At 39.4% G+C, this 19,994-nt stretch overlaps 1 protein-coding gene across 1 annotated transcript; it reads right to left on the reverse strand.

Moving 5' to 3' along the window:
* Positions 1-293: 293 nt before the first annotated feature.
* LOC148104184 (basement membrane-specific heparan sulfate proteoglycan core protein-like) lies at positions 294-15,585 on the reverse strand. The gene is made up of 16 exons (XM_087838289.1): positions 15,582-15,585; positions 14,621-14,695; positions 12,960-13,238; positions 12,567-12,831; positions 11,896-12,167; positions 11,497-11,761; positions 8,488-8,756; positions 6,711-6,975; positions 4,600-4,883; positions 3,916-4,197; positions 3,514-3,774; positions 2,113-2,391; positions 1,722-1,997; positions 1,220-1,519; positions 801-1,058; positions 294-565 (listed from the first exon to the last, which is right to left on the reverse strand). The coding sequence occupies exons 1-16, from the start codon at positions 15,583-15,585 to the stop codon at positions 294-296; spliced, it is 3,906 nt and encodes a 1,301-aa protein (XP_087694415.1).
* Between the last annotated feature and the right edge of the window lie 4,409 nt (positions 15,586-19,994).

Below are 19,994 nucleotides of genomic sequence, written 5' to 3' on the forward strand. Positions count from 1 at the left end.
TGTCTTTGAATGATAAAGAGTTTGTAGTAAGAAAAGGAAAAGGTCTCACTGTTGGTTGTTGTGCAGCGATACAACAAGAGCAGCAGAATAATAATGAGAGAGACTCCACAAACCAGTCAAACAGTCAACCACACAGGAGATGAAGAGCTGTCAGCTCCTGACACAGTTACTGTAACAACAAGCAATAAAGTTTAATTATACTTTATAATACAAAAAATAATTTTAGGAAAGATCTCAGAAAATGAAGTGAGGTGACTTCAAGCCTTAAAACAAAATTCATTTATAAAAATCCATCAGATGTTTTGATCCTGCTCACCTTTAATTGACATCCAGCTCTGTGCTGACTCTCTTCCTGAGTACTGACACTTGTAGAAACCTTCATCAGACTTTGACACTGCAGAGATCTTCAGCTCCCCTCGGGTATCATTTTGAATAAGTTTGTCATTGTGATAGAAAAACACATTGGAAAGTATTTTTTGTGTTCTCAAACTGCAGCTCAGACTAACAGAAGCTCCCTCAGTCACAGGATGAACAGGACTCACCAGGATAGGACCATTACCATCATCTGTGAAACAATCACACACAATTGTTTCAGTCACATCAGCTGGTGCACACTTTGAGAAAAAGCTGACAAACACTAATAAGAACAGATTGTACAAACACTTTTCATCATGAAGATCTGATCTTGTATATTTAAAAACTACTCTATAATTACTGTAAGCCACAAAAAAATAATGGGAGAAATACACATTTGATGTCTAACTCATTAAAATCCAAAAAGAAAATGTATAATAACATACTCTGTACAGTGATGTTGACTGCACTGCTGAATTCTCCTGATCCAGACTCACACCAGTACACTGCAGTATCTGACTTTGATGTGTAGATGTCACATGTGGATCCAGTCATTCTCCTACAGACAGAGAGTCGGCCGTCCTCAGAGAACTTCCTCACTCTCCTCTCAGTGAAGTTTCCCTCACAGGTCAGTGAGACAGAGTCAGAGGTGAAGTGTTGCACTCTGTCAGGACTCACTGTGAGAGACGCTGCTGAATGAACATCTGGAAACAACATGCAGTGAAGAGACAAAGCTCACAGATGTTAGGATTCAAAATATCACAGTGAAAATATACGTGTGGTTCACAGGAGTCCTGCTGGTTATACAGCCAGATTTACAGACTTTCAAATCATCAACATGAAGATTAAAATTCCTCAAACTGACCTGCAGACCAGACAAATTTTGGTCGACTGTGATCAGTGTGATACTCTGGGTCTCCTCTTCCAGCTCTGCACACATATCCTGCTGTGTGTGTCTGTCCATGAATGATGTAGGAGTCCTGTGCAGTCCCACTGCCATCAGGTAGCAGCTCATAACTGGAGGATTTCTCTGATAGATCAGGAACAGCTTTATACCAGTAGAAGCTCCATCCTGCAGACGGATGTTCAACCTCACAGTTCAGAGTTACTGAGGCTCCAGGACTCAGCCATGATGGAGACACAGTGAGGACAGGACGGGGTTTATCTGTTCAACAAAGATTTTCTCTCAACGTTTCGTCTCTTAACTCTGAATTCAATGTCACTAAAATGTTGACTCACAAATATTTATGATGAACTTTAAGAGTGAGACTATCTAAACATGTCAAATATTTCAACATGTACTAATAAAAACACATTTTTACAAACTGTTTCTATTTCCAGCTTAAATGAACTATGACTCTACTTACTGTCAGAAACTGTCAGTGTGACTGAATCACTCCACTCTGTTGTTTTATGCTGTGAACTTTTCATTCTGCCCTTACAGCGATAGTTTCCACTGTTGGATGATGAAGCAGATCTAATCCTGTATTCATTTTGATTTGGAGCTTTTATCATGCTGTTGGTTTCCCACTCATAATCCCACTCAGTGTCTCCTCCATGGATCTCACATCTGACAGTGATCGTCTCTCCTCTGTATATCTCAGACCAGTTTGGATACAGAGTCACAACAGACCTGTTTGAGGCTGTTACTGTTCAAGAAAGTACAATAAAAACACATGAATGTCAAAAACGTTAATGCCTTTTGTTCTTCATCTTCCTCCTTAATCAGGAATTTATCTGACTTCATGTTAAACTGACCAGTTTTCCCAATCCTGACTGACTGGCTGTCCTCTGTGTAGTAAACTGGGTTTCCTCTTCCTCCTCTGCACCTGTAGAGTCCTTCCTGTGAGACACTGATTTGTCCATTTGAGTGGAAAACTGCATCTTGTGTGGTCAGGGCTTCAGAGGATTTCTCATCTCTGTACCAGTAGTATTTCCATCCAGATGATGATGATGGGTTCACAGAGCAGGTCAGGGTCACACTGCCCCCTACTGGAACAGCTGTGTTATGAGCTCTCAGTTTGGCCTTTGGTTTATCTGCAGTTCAGTTTAGAAAAACAACAAAAGTCAATGACTGAATCAAACCAGTTTCAATAACTTGGTGGAAATATGGAAATAATCAAATTTTTATATTATTATAGAAATATTACAAAACAAATTATTTAATTAAGTATTAAGAGTATAAGAGTAATATTACAACTAAGTAGCTGCAGCCATTGTTGGAAATACATGTTGTTTTGATGTACTTCCATAAAGTGAGTTTAGACTTTTCATCAAGAAAAATCACAGTTTGTACCTGTAAGCAAATTGGTAAGACACGGTAATGTTTCAGTGTGCAGCTGCAGGACTGCATTTTCTTTTCTGCAGCCGCTGTAATTTTTTAGTTAGAGTGAAGCTAACCCAGCTGCTAATAAGGACTACTGTAGACTGACGTTTTCCTAACTTTGTTGCAAAAAGTTAGGAAGAAGTTGCAGAGGATCGTCACCGGACTGGATAATGACAGACGGACTCCAGATAGTCACTCCGAGTGCCTGAGTCGCTCAGAGTACCTCTGGCAACGTGGGAAAGGAAAACAAATATCTGAAATATCTGTGGACCACGTGGAGATCATGGACCCTCATCATCTTTATGCTTCTCAAGGAGCTCAAGACAACCTGTTAGCTGGACTAATCTGGTGAGTGTTGCACATTTTCACCATGTACTGAGGTTTAATTTATTTTTTGCTCTTTGACTGAAGAGAATGCGGTTTGGAGATCTTATTGGATTGCTACGTTCTCCAGCATCAGCCTGCAACATAGGGCGTATTTGTGCCGGTTGTTCCTATAACTGACAATTTACACTGTATGTGGGGATTCATGTACAGTTGGTATCTTGCTGTGGTTTTGTTTTGTCTGAATACTAAAACCTGCCATTTTATTATATTATTATTTTTCATAATTTTGTCTTACTAAGAGAGGGTTGCTATGGTCTATTTTACATTGTTATGGTGTAATTTACTGCACTGTTATACACTAGTGTTCATTTTAGCAGGTAATGCTGCTTTTAGGGGTAAGTTTAAGTGATCCAAATCAGATCAGTTAACTTACAATAAGTGTTCCTGTTAAGACAGATGTAAACATGTAAACATGAAATGTCAGCATGAATCATGGTCCAACTTACATGAAACTGTCAGTCTGAAGGCATCACTCCATCCTGTTAAGAGATAGTCACTGCTACCCCGACATCTGTAGTCTCCACTGTGGGACACTGAAACTCTGCTGATCCTGTATTCACTGGATGTTGGAGGGCTGTTTGTGTTGGGTGCTGTCCATTCATATTTCCACACCTTTCCTTCACCTCCCTGAATCTCACATCTGAGAGTGATTGTCTCACCAGTGAATATCTGAGACCAGCTGTGCTGCAGATTCACAGCAGCCAAAACTGTTCAACAAATAAATAAACACAAATTTTTAAAAACAAATCAACAGTAAAAAAAAAATACATTTAAAACATATAGTTATAAAGTGTTACTTTAATAAAATCTTGAATTTGTTTTATTTCACGACATAATTTAACCCTCACCTTGTTTCTGAATTGTAACTGCAGCACTGTCCTCTGTGGAGAAAACTGGATCTCCTCTCCCTCCTCTGCAGTAATAGATGCCTCCTTCTGAAATACTAATAGTGTGCTCTGATGTTCCAGCTCCTATTTTCTGAGCTACAGAAAACGGTGAATCACTTCTGAACCAGTCAAACTTCCAGCCAGCAGAGCCCTCCACAGAGCAGCTCAGTGTCACACTGCCCCCTGCTGGTATGACTGAACTTTGTGCTGTCAGTGTGGCTCTGGGTTTACTTGCTGTTGAAGTTACAGGAAAAGATAAACATCAGATTGTCACTTGCTTCAGGAAGAACTTTGTATAAGAAGAACAACAAAAATTAACAAGAAAAAATAAAACTTTGACAAATTTGTAATATTTGGATTTCAACAAGTGAGTCTTTCTTTCATGGTTTTCAAGCAAAATTTCCCCACAAATTTAATTCAGACAATAAAAACAGTTTGGGCTTTTTGTTTGTTGGAAGGCCGACAGTACATATTGACTGATTAAAAACTTGAGAGAATTTATCCAGATAAACTGGATAAAAATTCTTACATGGTAGAGTCACTGGGATGATATCACTCCAACATATAAATGTCAAAAATGTTAATACATTTGTTCTTCATCTTCCTCCTTAATCATGAATTTATCTGACTTCATGTTAAACTGACCAGTTTTCCCAATCCTGACTGACTGGCTGTCCTCTGTGTAGTAAACTGGGTTTCCTCTTCCTCCTCTGCACCTGTAGAGTCCTTCCTGTGAGACACTGATTTGTCCATTTGAGTGGAAAACTGCATCTTGTGTGGTCAGGGCTTCAGAGGATTTCTCATCTCTGTACCAGTAGTATTTCCATCCAGATGATGATGATGGGTTCACAGAGCAGGTCAGGGTCACACTGCCCCCTACTGGAACAGCTGTGTTATCAGCTCTCAGTTTGGCCTTTGGTTTATCTGCAGTTCAGTTTAGAAAAACAACAAAAGTCAATGACTGAATCAAACCAGTTTCAATAACTTGGTGGAAATATGTAAATAATAAATATCACATAACTTTAATGGTGAAGCTACAACAAACTGTACAACTATCACACAAACACAACACTAATCTTTCATATTTAATTTGCTGTATTTCTAAGTTAAAAACACACATGAGGAACAATCAGTGGATTTAATGTTTCTTAGTGGATGTGGTGGAGCAGCTGAGACAGATTCAGCATTTGTTCTGCATTTCATCTTTCATGTATTAGAGCTGCACAGCAGAGAAGTTACTCTCATGTGTTTTGTTCTCTTCACTGTGAGTAAAAAGCTGCTGTTCAGGTTTTTGTTGTTGGAATAAAAACTAAACATTTTACTGACCAACATGAAAGACAGTTATAAAGCTGTAAAAAAAAGAGATGGACCGATCCGATGTTATGTATTGGTATCTAAATTACTGGATTGGATATCGGAGAGAAATAAAAAATGTAATCCGATCCATTAAATATCACGAAAGCACCTCACAAAACTTGCGACATGGGGTAACTCAGCTCATAACCTTAGCACATCGGAGCAGTATGCGTCATGTGGCGTGCAAGACCTGTCAGCGGTCTGATTGAGCAGTTGGAGCCTCGCTACCAAACCAGCATTTCATCTCCGAGAAAGTTACCCCAGAGAGAAGTAAAGCAAGTGTGTAAGTTCATCTCTGAATGTTTGTAAAGCATTCCCACGTTAAGCTTAACAACCGATATATGGAGCGACTACCTGTTCTTGCTGCTACTTCAATCATGAAACTGATCAATGATCAGCTGATCGGCTTTTCTGTCGCGAGTCCGTCTCTCTTCTTTGTTTTTGGCCCACTTCGCACCAGAAAGAGGAAACCAGCGGCTGAACAACAGCAGCACGTTTAAGCTTGATAAGCTGTTGTAAGAATTTATTTAATATTACTTTCTACACCAGGATTTTTTTCTACGTAGCTGACGGCTGGTAATTGTGCAGGGGCGGATCTAGCAAAGTTTAGCCAGGGGGGCCGATAGGGCATGAACAGGGAAAAGGGGGCACAAAGACATACTTTTCTTTCTTATTCTCGTTTAAAATGTCTAGCTTTTAATGAATAATTATCTGAATCTTACACCCAAAGTTTTAATCTGATGTAAAATGTATAGAAGTCCATTACTGTATATAGTAACTATTAAGTCTAATATACCCTAGTAAGCTAGTACTTTTTCCATCGTTTCAGTCTGTAATTCTGTTGAAGAAAGATGTTGAATCTATTTAATTATTGTGGAAAAATAATTGATTTCTGTGCATTTTTTTTAACACGTGCATTAAGTTAAAGTTGGTTATGTCGATTAATCATCGCGAGGCAGAGGCTGGGGGGTGGTTCCCTATTTGTTTTTTGCTGGGAGTTGGCAACCCTATTAGTTAAGTTGCTTAATATTTCCGCAAAGTACTCTTTAAAATACCAGAATAGGAAGGATGGTGTAGGTTCAAGTTTATTAGATTGATCAGTGTTGCTGAACTCTGAAATATTTTGGGTGCAGTGTATTTTTTCCATACAGGTATAACAGAATAGCTTTAGTGTTGTTATTTATTTAAACTTGAGTATGAACTTATACAAAATACAGGAAGATATTAAAAACTGTTTTATTGATTAAAAAATACACTATATCGGATTCATATTGGTATCGGCAGATATCCAAATTTATGATATCGGTATCGCATATAAAAAAGTGGTATCGTGCCATCTCTAGTAAGAAAGAAGAAGTGCTTTTTCCTTATTTAGATACTCTGGATGAAAGATCTTACATGATACAGTCAGTGTGATGATATCACTCCACTCTGAGAAGAAATAGTCCCTTCTGCCCCGGCAGCTGTATCCTCCACTGTCAGACTCAGTAGCTCTGATGATTCTGTATTCATTGGATGTTGGAGGTGTGTTTAACTTGGCTGCTCTCCATTCATACGTCCACTGAGCTCCTTCACCTCCCTGAATCTCACATCTGACAGTGACTGTCTCACCGCTGTATATCTGAGTCCAGGACGGCTGCAGGGTCACAGTGGGCTTACTGGGAACTGTTCACAGAAAAATATCCAGTTAGGAGACAAATAGAAACATATGATGAACAGAAAAATATCATGATTTCTATTCTATTCTTTCATGAACCAAGAGGAGCGTCAGCTTTCATTAACATTTGTCTGGGAGGGAGACAAGTCGAGGACGAGCCCCTCAACTCCGGACCTGGGCCCGCTGAAGGTTGCCAGGGATTGGCAGACGCACGTGGACTTGGATCAGAGTCTAATTTTACCCACAGAGATCGTAGCAGCTACTCTGCGACCAGACCTCGTCCTTTGGTCTAACTCCCAAAAACTTGTGTACGTCATTGAGCTGATGGTACCATGGGAGGAAGCAACTGAGGAAGCATTTGAGCGTAAGAAGCTGTGGTGTGCCAACTTGGCAGCTGAGGCAGAGGACAGAGGCTGGAAGATCAAAGTGCACCCGGTGGAAGTGGGGTGCAGGGGCTTTGTTGTCAGAACAACAGCAAAGCTGTTTAGAGAGGTTGGGATCAGAGGACAGGCGCAACAGCAGGCTATAAGAGAATTAGCTAACACTGCTGAGAGGACCAGTCACTTGTTATGGCTAAAAAGGGCTGACGTCACTTGGGCAGCTAAGGTAGTCAGCTAGCCATGTGAGAAAAGAAAATATTCCGCTCTTCTTCCCTTTTCTGGGAGGCAGTGGGGAAGTAGAGCGTACAGCCCGATCCGGTAGGGAGGTGTGGGAAGCCAGATTGGGCGCCCCATTCCAGTTCTCTCTGTGCTCTCCTATCTTATCTTACTTGTCTTACTTCTCTCTATCACCTTTTCTGTCCCTTTGAAGAAATGAGGCTCCATAAATGTTAAAGGGGTAAGTATTTCTCAGTTGCAGTGAGTAGATAGAATAAAATAAACTGTAGAAAACTAAACAGCAGAAAAAAGAAGAGAAATTACAATTTTAACATAAACCAGTGACACCCTCGGGGCCCGATCAACCCTGGAAGAGCCTCCTTGGATGAGGGTGTCTAGTGATAATGGCCGAAACACCTGATGAATCCAAGGTCCACTACTGACGATGTGTCCCAAATTTTAAAATCAGATCAGATCTCTAATCCCTAAACCTAATCAAGGAAAAATGGCAGATTAGCCTGGGTAAAAGACCGAAGGTTGAGGCATACAACCATGTGTGCCACTGGTAAAGTTTCTGGGCTGCTTTTCCTCATAACAGCCATCCCCCAAGATTTTCTCCATTTAAAGAAATGCATTGTCAGTGATTGTCACATCTAGTGCTTTTACTGAATCATATAATAATAATAACAAATGTGCTGTTAGAATTCGATTTCACTTAGAGACAAATAGAAATATAAAGATCAAAAATAAGACTGAATAAATCTATTTTTCCATTTCCCACCTTCACAAATAATCTTAATGAACAGAAAACTCAGAGTTTGCTTCATCTCAAGGTTAAAAAACTCACAGGTGTGGGATAAAGCTGTTAGCACAGATCACAATGATCTCTCAGCTTGGCAGAAATAAAAAAAAAAGTAAACTCACGTGTTTCCTGAACTGTGACGTCGCTGCTGTCCTCTGTGTAGTAAACTGGATCTCCTCTTCCTCCTCTGCAGTGGTACAGACCTCCTTGTGAGACACTAATAACTCTGTTTGCTTCATTTCCTCTCATGAGCTGAGCTTTAGAAGAGACTGAATCACGTCTGAACCAGTCAAACTTCCAGCCAGCAGAGCCCTCCACAGAGCAGCTCAGTGTCACACTGCCCCCTGCTGGTATGATTGAACTTTGTGCTGTCAGTTTGGCTCTGGATTTACTTGCTGCTGAAGAAACAAAATAGGTAAAACATTAAAACATAATCAAGGATAAACTTGTGACAGTACAGATCACACTTTAAACATTCACAGAGTAACTTATCTACAAACACAAACAGAAATTAGTTTCCCTGCATGTGACACATTGGACTGTTTAACAAACTAAATATTTCACTGATTTATGATTCTCTTATCAAACTGTCTTCTCTGTACGTTCCTCTTTAACCCTCATGTTGTGTTCATTTTCTGTTAAACAGGGGTTTTTTGTTCTGTCAAAAATGGCTGTTCCATTAAGATCATCATAAAAATTATAATAACATAAAAACTATAATAATAGATTCATTATCACCACTTGTTGTGTTTGGTCTTTTTATCAACTTAAGTTCTTGTGAACATTACAGTTTTTGAACGTCTGTTATTTCTTGTCTGTCTGTCTCTTAATCTGAGTTTATGCACCTTTGAGTTGTGAAAAACATAATTTTCAGGTTATTTTGACCATAATAAATAATCAGATAAAGGATAATATGCTGTTTATCACAGACTCATTTTGGTCAAAGTTACCAAAACATTTGCTTTGAAACCATTTAAAATATATATATATATATATATATATATATATATATATATATATACACAGTCACAAAGTAACACCTGTGGTGTTGCTGGTCAATCTGATGAGGCATATTTCATTTCTTTGTAGAGGAAACGATCCCAAAGTTAAACTTGCTTCTGACACAGCTCCTGATCAAGAGTGCAGGAGATGAAGAAATTATCAACTTATGTCTCTGAGACCTCCAATCATCTTCAGATCCTTCACTTGGTTCTTTTCAGCAACACCGTCTGCAGGTTTCCCAGTATAAACCTGCATGTTCCAGGTATAACTTGTCCTGGCATCACATGTTGCCCAAATCTTTATGCCATATTTAGAAAGCTTGTTTGGCATATACTGTTTGAAAGGGGATGCTGCCCTTTCAAACAGTATATACAGTGGATGTGCATCTGGTTGCTTCAGGACCTAAAGCAACCAGACGCACATCCACTGTCACATTTAGACTTGGGATATGGATAAGTGGCTGCTGCTCCACACACTTGTCCCAAATTTCTCTGATCTCTGCAGATTTGTCTTGTCAACAACGCCCTGGTCTTGTATCACTGTTGTCAAAGTTAATCACCCACAACAACATGTAAAACTTCTCTAGTGACATGATGGCCTGAAAAATTGTCCCACTACTCTGCATCCCATAAACTGCTGGCAAATTAATTTCTGGATCTGTACACATCACTCAAAATCAAAAGACCCATATATGCTGTAACAGTCACAATGGTGTGGTGTCTCTTTAAGACAGCCCAAGTCGAGGGTTAATGTTGTCATCAGTATGCGCCACTGCTCTCTGTGATCGCGTGGACATGTGCTTGCACGCTAGTGCATGAGGAGGGACGGATTTTATGTTTTACCTCTCCAGACACCTTTTTTTGCAACGTTATGGGTTGTACGAACACTGTGCGCTATGTTTGTTAATCTGCAGCCGTCCAACCGGGCTTATATGGTTGACGAAGAGAAGGGTTATTAAAGAACACGCTGTGGAATTCCCAAAGCCAGTGCGAGTGTGTATTCTTTTGACTCTCCTGCTAAGTGTTTTTGCCGTTTTTCAGCTGAAAGCCCATCTTGAATTTCAGGTGGGGACAGGTGTGTGTGTGTGTGTGTGTGTGTGTGCGTGCGTATGCATTGTCTTGTTGTGTCCTCCATCCATTTCTAATGATTGAACATTTTTGACCAGGAACACATGTAATGCAGTTTTTTTAGTGTCTGCTGAAATCCTCTTTGTGGACAAAGTTATGGAAAATTAGGTCAATCTGCTCAAATTAAATAAATTTCCCAGTGATAAAACTTTCAATTCAGTAACATTTGACCGGAACACAACATGATGGTTAAACTGCTGATATTTTAAGAGCCTCCATGGTGTCTCTCCTTTCTGTTTGCACAGTGAGAAAAACGGTTGTCCTGAGCTGCCTGCAGACAGCTGGATCATTGTTGGAGTTTTCCTGTTAAGACTGTCACGGTCCTGAGTCTGTGGACTCAGTGTTTTCCTGTTTGTATTAGTTATCCTTGATTTCATGATGTGTTTTGATTCTCTTGGCTTTGATTTCTGTCACTAGTATTCCTAGCTCCTTAGTTCCCTGGCATTTCTTGTGTTCTAGTTCTTAGGTTGTGGTTCTGTGCTACTTTGTTTAGTGTACAGTCATTTCTGCCAGTGTGTCCCTTGTTCTCTGTCAACTGTATCCCCTAATTTAGTCCGCGTCTGTTAAGTTTCCTGTTTTACTTTGAAAGTCTATGTACTATGTCAGTGTGTTGAGTTTTGCCTCCCCTTTTTCTTGTCATGTCAGATGACTCCCAGCTGTGTTCTCCTCCTGTTTGACATTCCCTAATCACCTCAGTATGTATTTAAGCCCTGTGTTTTTCCCTGCCAGTTATTGGATCCTCCACGTTTGTTGTGTGTGTATTCTTCGTCGCCTGTCTCCAGGTTAAGTCATGCCACGCTATGCATCTTCAGTCTAGTTAGTTTGTGTTTTGTTTATGTATTCCCAGTTTTGTCGCACCAGCAATTAATGCTGCCATTTAAGTTAATGTTTTGTCTCCGAGTCCTGCACTTGGGTCCAGCCACTGCCAGCTACACAACTCATCGTGACAAAGACAGATGTAAACATGTAAACATGAAATGTCAGCATGAATCATGGTCCAACTTACACGAAACTGTCAGTCTGAAGGCATCACTCCATCCTGTTAAGAGATAGTCACTGCTACCCCGACATCTGTAGTCTCCACTGTGGGACACTGAAACTGTGCTGATCCTGTATTCACTGGATGTTGGAGGGCTGTTTGTGTTGGGTGCTGTCCATTCATATTTCCACAACTTTCCTTCACCTCCCTGAATCTCACATCTGAGAGTGATTGTCTCACCAGTGAATATCTGAGACCAGCTGTGCTGCAGCTTCACAGCAGCCAAAACTGTTCAACAAATAAATAAACACAAATTTTTAAAAACAAATCAACAGTAAAAAAAAATACATTTAAAAAATATAGTTATAAAGTGTTACTTTCATAAAATCTTGAATTTGTTTTATTTCACAACAAAACTTAGCCCTCACCTTGTTTCTGAATTGTAACTGCAGCACTGTCCTCTGTGGAGAAAACTGAATCTCCTCTCCCTCCTCTGCAGTAATAGATGCCTCCTTCTGAAATACTGATCGTGTGCTCTGATGTTCCAGCTCCTATTTTCTGAGCTCCAGAAAACTGTGAATCACGTCTGAACCAGTCAAACCTCCAGCCAGCAGAGCCCTCCACAGAGCAGCTCAGTGTCACACTGCCCCCTGCTGGTATGACTGAACTTTGTGCTGTCAGTGTGGCTCTGGGTCTACTTGCTGTACAGGTTACAGGAAAAGGGAAAATAGTAACTAATTACTTATGTCAGGACAAAATTTCTTATAGTATTTAGCACACTTTAAAGATTTATCTTTTAAATACCAGAAAATAATGAGTAAATATTGTTCCTATGCCAGATGTCACAGTCCACCAAACTATACTGTAGAGTTCACTGATTTATCATCCTCTTATCAAACTGTCATCTCTGTACATTATAAATTAAATTGCTAATATTTTAAGAGCCTCCATGGTGTCTCTCCTTTCTGTTTGCACAGTGAGAAAAACTGTTGTCCTGAGCTGCCTGCAGACAGCTGGATCATTGTTGGAGTTTTCCTGTTAAGACAGATGTAAACATGTAAACATGAAATGTCAGCATGAATCATGGTCCAACTTACACGAAACTGTCAGTCTGAAGGCATCACTCCATCCTGTTAAGAGATAGTCACTGCAACCCCAACATCTGTAGTCTCCACTGTGGGACACTGAAACTCTGTTGATCCTGTATTCACTGGATGTTGGAGGGCTGTTTGTGTTGGGTGCTGTCCATTCATATTTCCACACCTTTCCTTCACCTCCCTGAATCTCACATCTGAGAGTGATTGTCTCACCAGTGAATATCTGAGACCAGCTGTGCTGCAGATTCACAGCAGCTAAAACTGTTCAACAAATAAACAGAAACATTAAACAGAAACAAACCAAGTAGGAGAAAAAATAAATTTAAATATATCAAGTCTTACTTTAATTTAATCATGAATTTGTTGCATTTCAGAAAAAAACTATACACATTCACCTTGTTTCTGAATTGTAACTGGAGCACTGTCCTCTGTGGAAAATACTGGATCTCCTCTTCCTCCTCTGCAGTAATAGATGCCTCCTTCTGAAATACTGATAGTGTGCTCTGATGTTCCAGCTCCTATTTTCTGAGCTCCAGAAAACTGTGAATCACGTCTGAACCAGTCAAACTTCCAGCCAGCAGAGCCCTCCACAGAGCAGCTCAGTGTCACACTGCCCCCTGCTGGTATGACTGAACTTTGTGCTGTCAGTGTGGCTCTGGGTTTACTTGCTGTTGTAGTTACAGGAAAGACAAACATCAGACTGTCAGTTGCTTCGGGGAAAACTTTGTCATATAACAAATAAAGATTTCAACATAAAAACTCAATAGTAATTTAAAAAAAAATCAATTTCCTTTTATTAATTTATAATTTATGGGGTTTTTTTTTTAACCTCTTAAGCCCCAAGCCTACCTGATCTCCTGCTTTTTGCCCCCGTATCAGGGGGCGTTGGGGCCTAAGAGGTTAATTCAGTAAGTGCTTAACAGGTCACAACCCTGGATAATGGGTTAAGAAGATGGATGGAGTTCCATAATAGATCTTAGGTTTCTCAGGTAGGTCGGTCCCTGATCTCAGTGTGATCATCACACTTGATGCAAACAGGCACAAACAGCACAAGAAAAAAAAGTTTCTTCAAAGCAAATTAGATCAGAATCAACAACTGGCAGCAGCACACATGAGGACAGCACAGGTATCTCAGCTAACTGTCTCAGCCAGGAGCTAACACTGGATGTATATAACATGATGACAACTTTATCAGAGTGAATCAAGAATCAGGTGAGAGTGTTTTTACGCTCTGCCACCATACTGTACTCCTAAATGCAGAGATAACTGTTAGCTGATCTGAGGCCAGTTGATCGTGGATGCTCTTAGCATCAAGATTTTTTTTTTTAATCTGCCTTTTTGTTAAATATACAACTTGTTTTAAGGATCATGATCACATAAATATATATGCATAAAGATGCATAACCAATGCACACTCAGCAGCATTTATCAGTCATCATAATTTACACAGATGTTTTTCATACTGTATGTATCCCCGACCCCAACCAGGGCTGTGATGTGATAACAGAACTCTTCTCTGTTGATGATCAGCCTTTTCTTTTTTCAGCATCTGTATTTCCATCGTCAGACAGCAGCTCTGCTCATTCTGTATTTATTGATCATGTTTGTTCAACTTAAAATAAATTATAAAAACAAATAAAGTAATTGTGTCATAATTCAGAGCTGCAGTGGTGAAAACCACACACGTGCAGATATTGAAGAAACTGAGTTCATTACATCTGTGTTTAATATTTATGTTACAAAGTTTTTTCACTCTGGTGATAACTGTGTTTTTTTTTTATCACCACATTTAAAACTGTTTTTCACTGATTTTGCTACTAAGATAAAACAGATAAAACAGAGAACAATATTACCGAATGAAATGTGTCCAACTTACATGATACAGTCAGTCTGATGATGTCACCACACGTTGTAAAAGTGCAGCATCTGTATTCTCCACTGTGAGACTCTGTAGCTCTGCTGATTCTGAATTCAGATGCTGACGGTGGTTCTAACTTGGCTGTTGACATTATAAACATCTCATGGCTTCCATCACTTTCCTGAATCTCACATCTGACAGTGACTGTCTCACTGCTGTATATCTGAGTCAAGGGTGGTTCGAGGATCATGGTGGGCTTATTGGAAACTGTTCACATAAAAACATCAAGTTAGAGATTGATGGAAGCATAAAGTCATTTTGAAGATGTCCTGTTTTTTTTTTTTTTGCTGTTGTTAAGAGTCAAAAGATTTACTGCATCCTGGTGATGTTTGAATTTGAAAATTATAAATGTGTTTTCATGAAACAAATTAAACCATATAAATATTCTGAATAAAACAACAGAGTGACTGCACAGATCTGTGAGACTGAGATCAACACATAAACACACAAAGTCAGAGTTTGTTATTTGTCTGTGTGAGCTGTCCACTTTTAAATTGTAACAGGAAGTTTTATTTTATTTACGTTGAGCTGTTATTTTTGCATTTTCATCTTTACATTTATGACCACAGTTTTCATGAGTTCTTGAGGATTTTTTAAACAGCTCATTTATTAATATTATGAGGATTCAGTTACTGAACAGTGTCTCAGCTAATCGAGACACTTGCCTGTAGTTTAAACATGATAATCCCCTGTAGTTGCCTTTTAAGTCTTGCTTATCCTGAACACTTCACAGCTGAAAACACTTGATTGAATATTTTCTGAATCAGAGAAAGGAGCACAAATAACACGAGAAGTGGCTGCAGATATTCAAATGTAAAATTCTTGAAACAAGTAAAGTAAAGTCATCCTCAAATGCACGAATGTGTCTACACATGAACTGAAGATAGCATTAAGAAGATTTACTGAGCTTACATCATTCAGTGAACTGTGCACATTTACAGCTGTTATAAACGCTGGTTTCTAAATCAATCTCCTCGTCTGTTTGGAGAATCAATTTTTTCTCTTCTGAATTTATAAACTCAGCAGTTTCCTGAATGATGATTGCATCACTTTATTCTATGACTGACCCTGTTGTGTTCCTGTGCAGGTGTACCCATGCCTGTGTACCCTTGGAAAGAGCAGTGGCCACCACATCAACACATGTCATGCCATGAGCTCTATGAACTCTTCCAATCTGGCTTCAGAACACACCACAGCACTGAGACTGTTCTTATCCTCATCCTCCTGGACGTCTCTGCAACTCTCACATCATCCTTCCTTCCTGCGTAATCAATAATTGTCTTCTCACTGGTACCGTGCTCTCTTGCTTTCAGTCAAACCTCTCCAACAGAACACAGTTTGTCTTTGTCACCATGGGAGACTTCAGCTCCACCTCTGCTCCAGTTAACCACTGTGTGCCCCAAGGTTCTGTGCTTACTTACAAATCCCTCAATGTCCTGGCACCTTAGTATCTCTGACCTGCTGCAACTACACAGTCTTGGATGCTATGGTCCTAAGCCAAGAGTCTGCTTTCTGTCCCTCACACAAACCTCAATGCCTTTGGGACAGAGTCTTCAGTGCAGCGCCCCCCACCTTTGGGAACTCTCTTCCATATGAGATTTGTAATTCCCTGTAACTGGAATCCTTAAAAAACTTCTTGAAACTCACCTCTTCAGCAAAATCCTAAACCTCTAACTTTTTATTATTATTATTATTATTATTATTATTATTATTATTATTGTTGTTGCTGTTGTTGTTGTTGATGATGATGATGATGTTATTGATTCAAAATCGCAACCAGGAAAATTGTGATTACAGTATCTGACTTACTTCATTGTTAATATACTGATTTTGTGCCTTAAATAAAAATGCACAAACAGAGAGACAGGATAAGAGGACAGACAAATGATGCATGAAATATGAAATATCGGAGCAAAATTATACATATTTTATAAATGTGAAGAAAAGAATAAGAAACATTTCTCACCTTCAGCATTAACGTAGAAGAGAGTACTGAGCACTAAAGTAAAGATTAGACATCATCAGGATCAAACTGACAGAAAATCAAAGTCAAAAGGAACTAAAGTATTTTTAAAGATTAATTTTCACATGACACAGTTACTGCTCATCACAATCTTTCTGTGCACATTTAGTATTCGTATTAATTTAGTAACAAGTTTGAAACATAAAAAACTATTATAACTTTTTTAGTACCCTATAAAATTGTATATATTTGTAAAACAATATGAATATATGAACTTTACACAATAACAATGAGTCAAGTGCAACAAGTTGCAATGTATCCAACACAATACTCCAGACTAAACTGAAGGAACCAGCCAACATTTGTCTGTAACTATCATAAACATCACAAATATGCTTTGTTCAAACTCTCAGATAAACACTTCAAACCAGTGATACACTCCAATTCTCACACATGAGAAACACTTTCATTAATCAGTGCCATTCAAACAATGTCACAAATGTACTTACACAATAACCCCGTCATGCAGAGCAAAGAGTGCCCCATCCTCACATCCAGCCCTGCTGCACTCTGATCCTCAGCTGATCTCAAACACTTTGACTTTACATCAATAATAAAAAGAGAAGCTGCATTTAGTACAGATAAGACCAGAGTGTTTCTTCTGACTGTGGCCTCTCTGTGCTTCCTTTCCTTTTATAGAAACCTCAAACAGCTCCTGTAGCTTTGACCACAGCAGTTGTGTGACGTGTTCACATTTCCTGTCCACTGCAAACATGCAGGCTTGCTTCTTGTGTTTTCTTCTTACCTTCTGTTGTTTCAGGTCAGGTGACATATTTTACCAGCTCATAATTATGTTTTATTCTCAGAGACTTTTATGTTATTTGTGCAGTGTGCTGTGGATCAACATAATGTTGGAATCTTTTCTCTCTAATCATCTTATCAACCAATGTTTCTGAACATCCACAGACATTTATTGTGCCATACATGAATACTGTCTTCCCAGAATGTGTTGTCAGTTTCTGACCACCACACTCACTCACTCTGTATTTATGGCTCTCTTAGATAACCCCCACTATGGTTAAAATACTCAGGACTCTCCATCGTTTGCTTTTAGAAGTGCAGAAGCCTCTTAGATGAGAGGTGACATGTCCTCAAGACACTTAAACACGTTTAGTCACATTCTTTCCAAACTCCTTAGACTATGTTGACCTGGATGACTGAGAATCTACTCACACTTTAAACAATAAGATAGATGGGTGGCACTGAGGTACAGTGGTTACTATAGTTGTTTCACAGCACAAGGGTTGCAGGTTTGAATTCACCCACTGGGGCTTTTTGTGTGGAGTTTGCATGTTCTTCCTCTGTCTGGGTTCTTTCCAGGTACTCTGGCTTCCTCCCACATTCCAAAGTCATATATTATTATGTTAACTGGGAATTCAGGTGATTGCCTGCAGGTGTGAATGTGAAAATGAATGGTTGTCTATCTCTCCATGACCTGTCTAGGTGGACCTCATCTTTCACACTGTGACAGCTACTATAGGCTCCGCCCACATTAGAGTGCAGAAGGACAACAAAGCAGTGAATGCTTTAAGGCACAGGTATTGAACTCCCGGCCTCGAGGGCCGGTGTCCTGCAGGTTTTAGATGTGTCCTTGATCCAACACAGCTGATTTAAATGGCTAAATGACGTCCTCAACATGTCTTGAAGTTCTCCAGAGGCCTGGTGATGAACTAATCATTTAATTCAGGTGTGTTGACCCAGGGTGAGATCTAAAACCTGCAGGACACCAGCCCTCGAGGCCTGGTGTTCGACACCCCTGCTTTAAGGTGTCGTTACTTTGTGATTGGCTAGTCCCCTCCATATGAGTAAGTCGTGTACCTCAGTTTCTCACTCAAAACACAAGACAGTGTATAGAATTAATAATAGTTAAAGCATGCAAACACAGCCTCCATCCTTCATTCTGTCAAACACTTTCTTGCAAAGTTTATGATTAACGTTTGTTGCAGTATCATCTACACATACTCACGAACATGCAGATATCAAACTGTTTTAGATTGTTTAACAGCAGGTGTGGTTCTCCTTCCCACCAAGGTTGGAAAGGTAAAATACATTAAGGTGTAACTTCCTGGTTTTAGCTTATTTGCAGCTTATTTGTACATTTTTTGTACATTTGGTAATGTATTCCGTTACGTTACTCAATGAGAGTAACATATTCTGAATACTTTGGATTACTTAATATATTATCATGCTGTTTACATGAATGTACTATTGCTGTGTGATGTATTACTAATACTGAAGGTTACTCGCCATACCAATAGCAACCAATAGTAGGGTGGACATTAGGTAAGTCTGGACTTTTTGCAGCGATCTAGTTTAGAAAACTCTCCCGCACGTATATAAAACAGGTCCATAGTAAACGGACTTCTGGCTAATACATGTGGTTATTATTACATTTACATGCTTCCATCTCCCGTCTGGGGTCATGACAACTCGTACTTTTCGACTCTCCTTTTTCTCCCTCCCTCGCTCACAGACACATAACAGGTATGGCAGTCCATTCTCCCTGCAGCACGGACTACACTGCCCATGAAGCTACATTATTTAGGGCGATGCCTGTAATACTCTGCCTATTACCTTCATATTAAAGGTAAAACAATGTTTTGAATAATAATTTTTAAAAATATTTCATCACATCATTATGCGGGCCGCAAGTAAGGGTGACAAGGGCTGATATCACTGATACGAGATTGAGACACAGGCATTAGTCTCTTAATGCCCTCTCTATTTTTGGTAATTTCCACCGGCGTGGAATTACCAAAAATAGAGAGGGCATAGCCTAACATATGAAACAGGATAATACCGCCGTGTAATCCATTTATTTCAACAAACTAATTGTATTCTGAATACCACCTTTTTAAACGGTAACTGTAATGGATACAGTTACTCATATTTTGTATCTTAAATACGTAAAGTAGGTACATGTATTCCATCACTCCCCAACACTGTCAGTAGGTATAGATGATTTACTGGCTGGTTACAAAGCAGTGATTATACTTTGGAGTTTTGTGTTATACTGTGAGGAACTGGCCTGTTTGGAAGTTGCAGTAAGAAGAAAAAAATGTCTGTATATGATTTTGTGGACAGAGAGAGTGATGGATGATTTTATTTATTTCAGAGATAAATGAAGCACGTCCCTGCAGAGACTCTTAAAGACATGAGCGTGAGAAACAAGCTTTTCACCATTTCTCTTGATGCCCACATGCTTTATTTATTCTTTAGTCCAGCATGTGTCATCACCACAATAAAGCTACTTTTAACCTGTTTTCACACATTGTCATACCTGCACATTTCCACTGTGCTGTGTTGAAAGATGAACGTTAGACTTCAGGCTGAAACCACAGGCTGCATTTCCTTTTTTCTTGGAGGCCCAGACAGAAATTTTGTGGTGTCTGATTTTCAGCAGATAAAAATAAACCAGCAACAGTCTTTTACACACATGAAGTCAGCACAGTCTGCTCAGAGAAACAAAGAACAAAGACGGGG

Source organism: Neolamprologus brichardi, chromosome 3 (genome assembly GCF_056152115.1).
Source record: "Neolamprologus brichardi isolate AB-2024 chromosome 3, ASM5615211v1, whole genome shotgun sequence".
Taxonomy (NCBI): Eukaryota; Metazoa; Chordata; class Actinopteri; order Cichliformes; family Cichlidae; genus Neolamprologus; species Neolamprologus brichardi.

Excerpts from the sequence above, each read along its gene's own strand:
- LOC148104184 (XM_087838289.1), bottom strand. Across the intron at positions 12,168-12,566 it reads AGACTGACAGTTTCGTGTAA|ACCCAGAGCCACACTGACAG; the intron begins GTTGGACCATGA and ends TACAGCAAGTAG. Across the intron at positions 3,775-3,915 it reads AGTTACAATTCAGAAACAAG|TTTTGGCTGCTGTGAATCTG; the intron begins GTGAGGGTTAAA and ends TTTGTTGAACAG.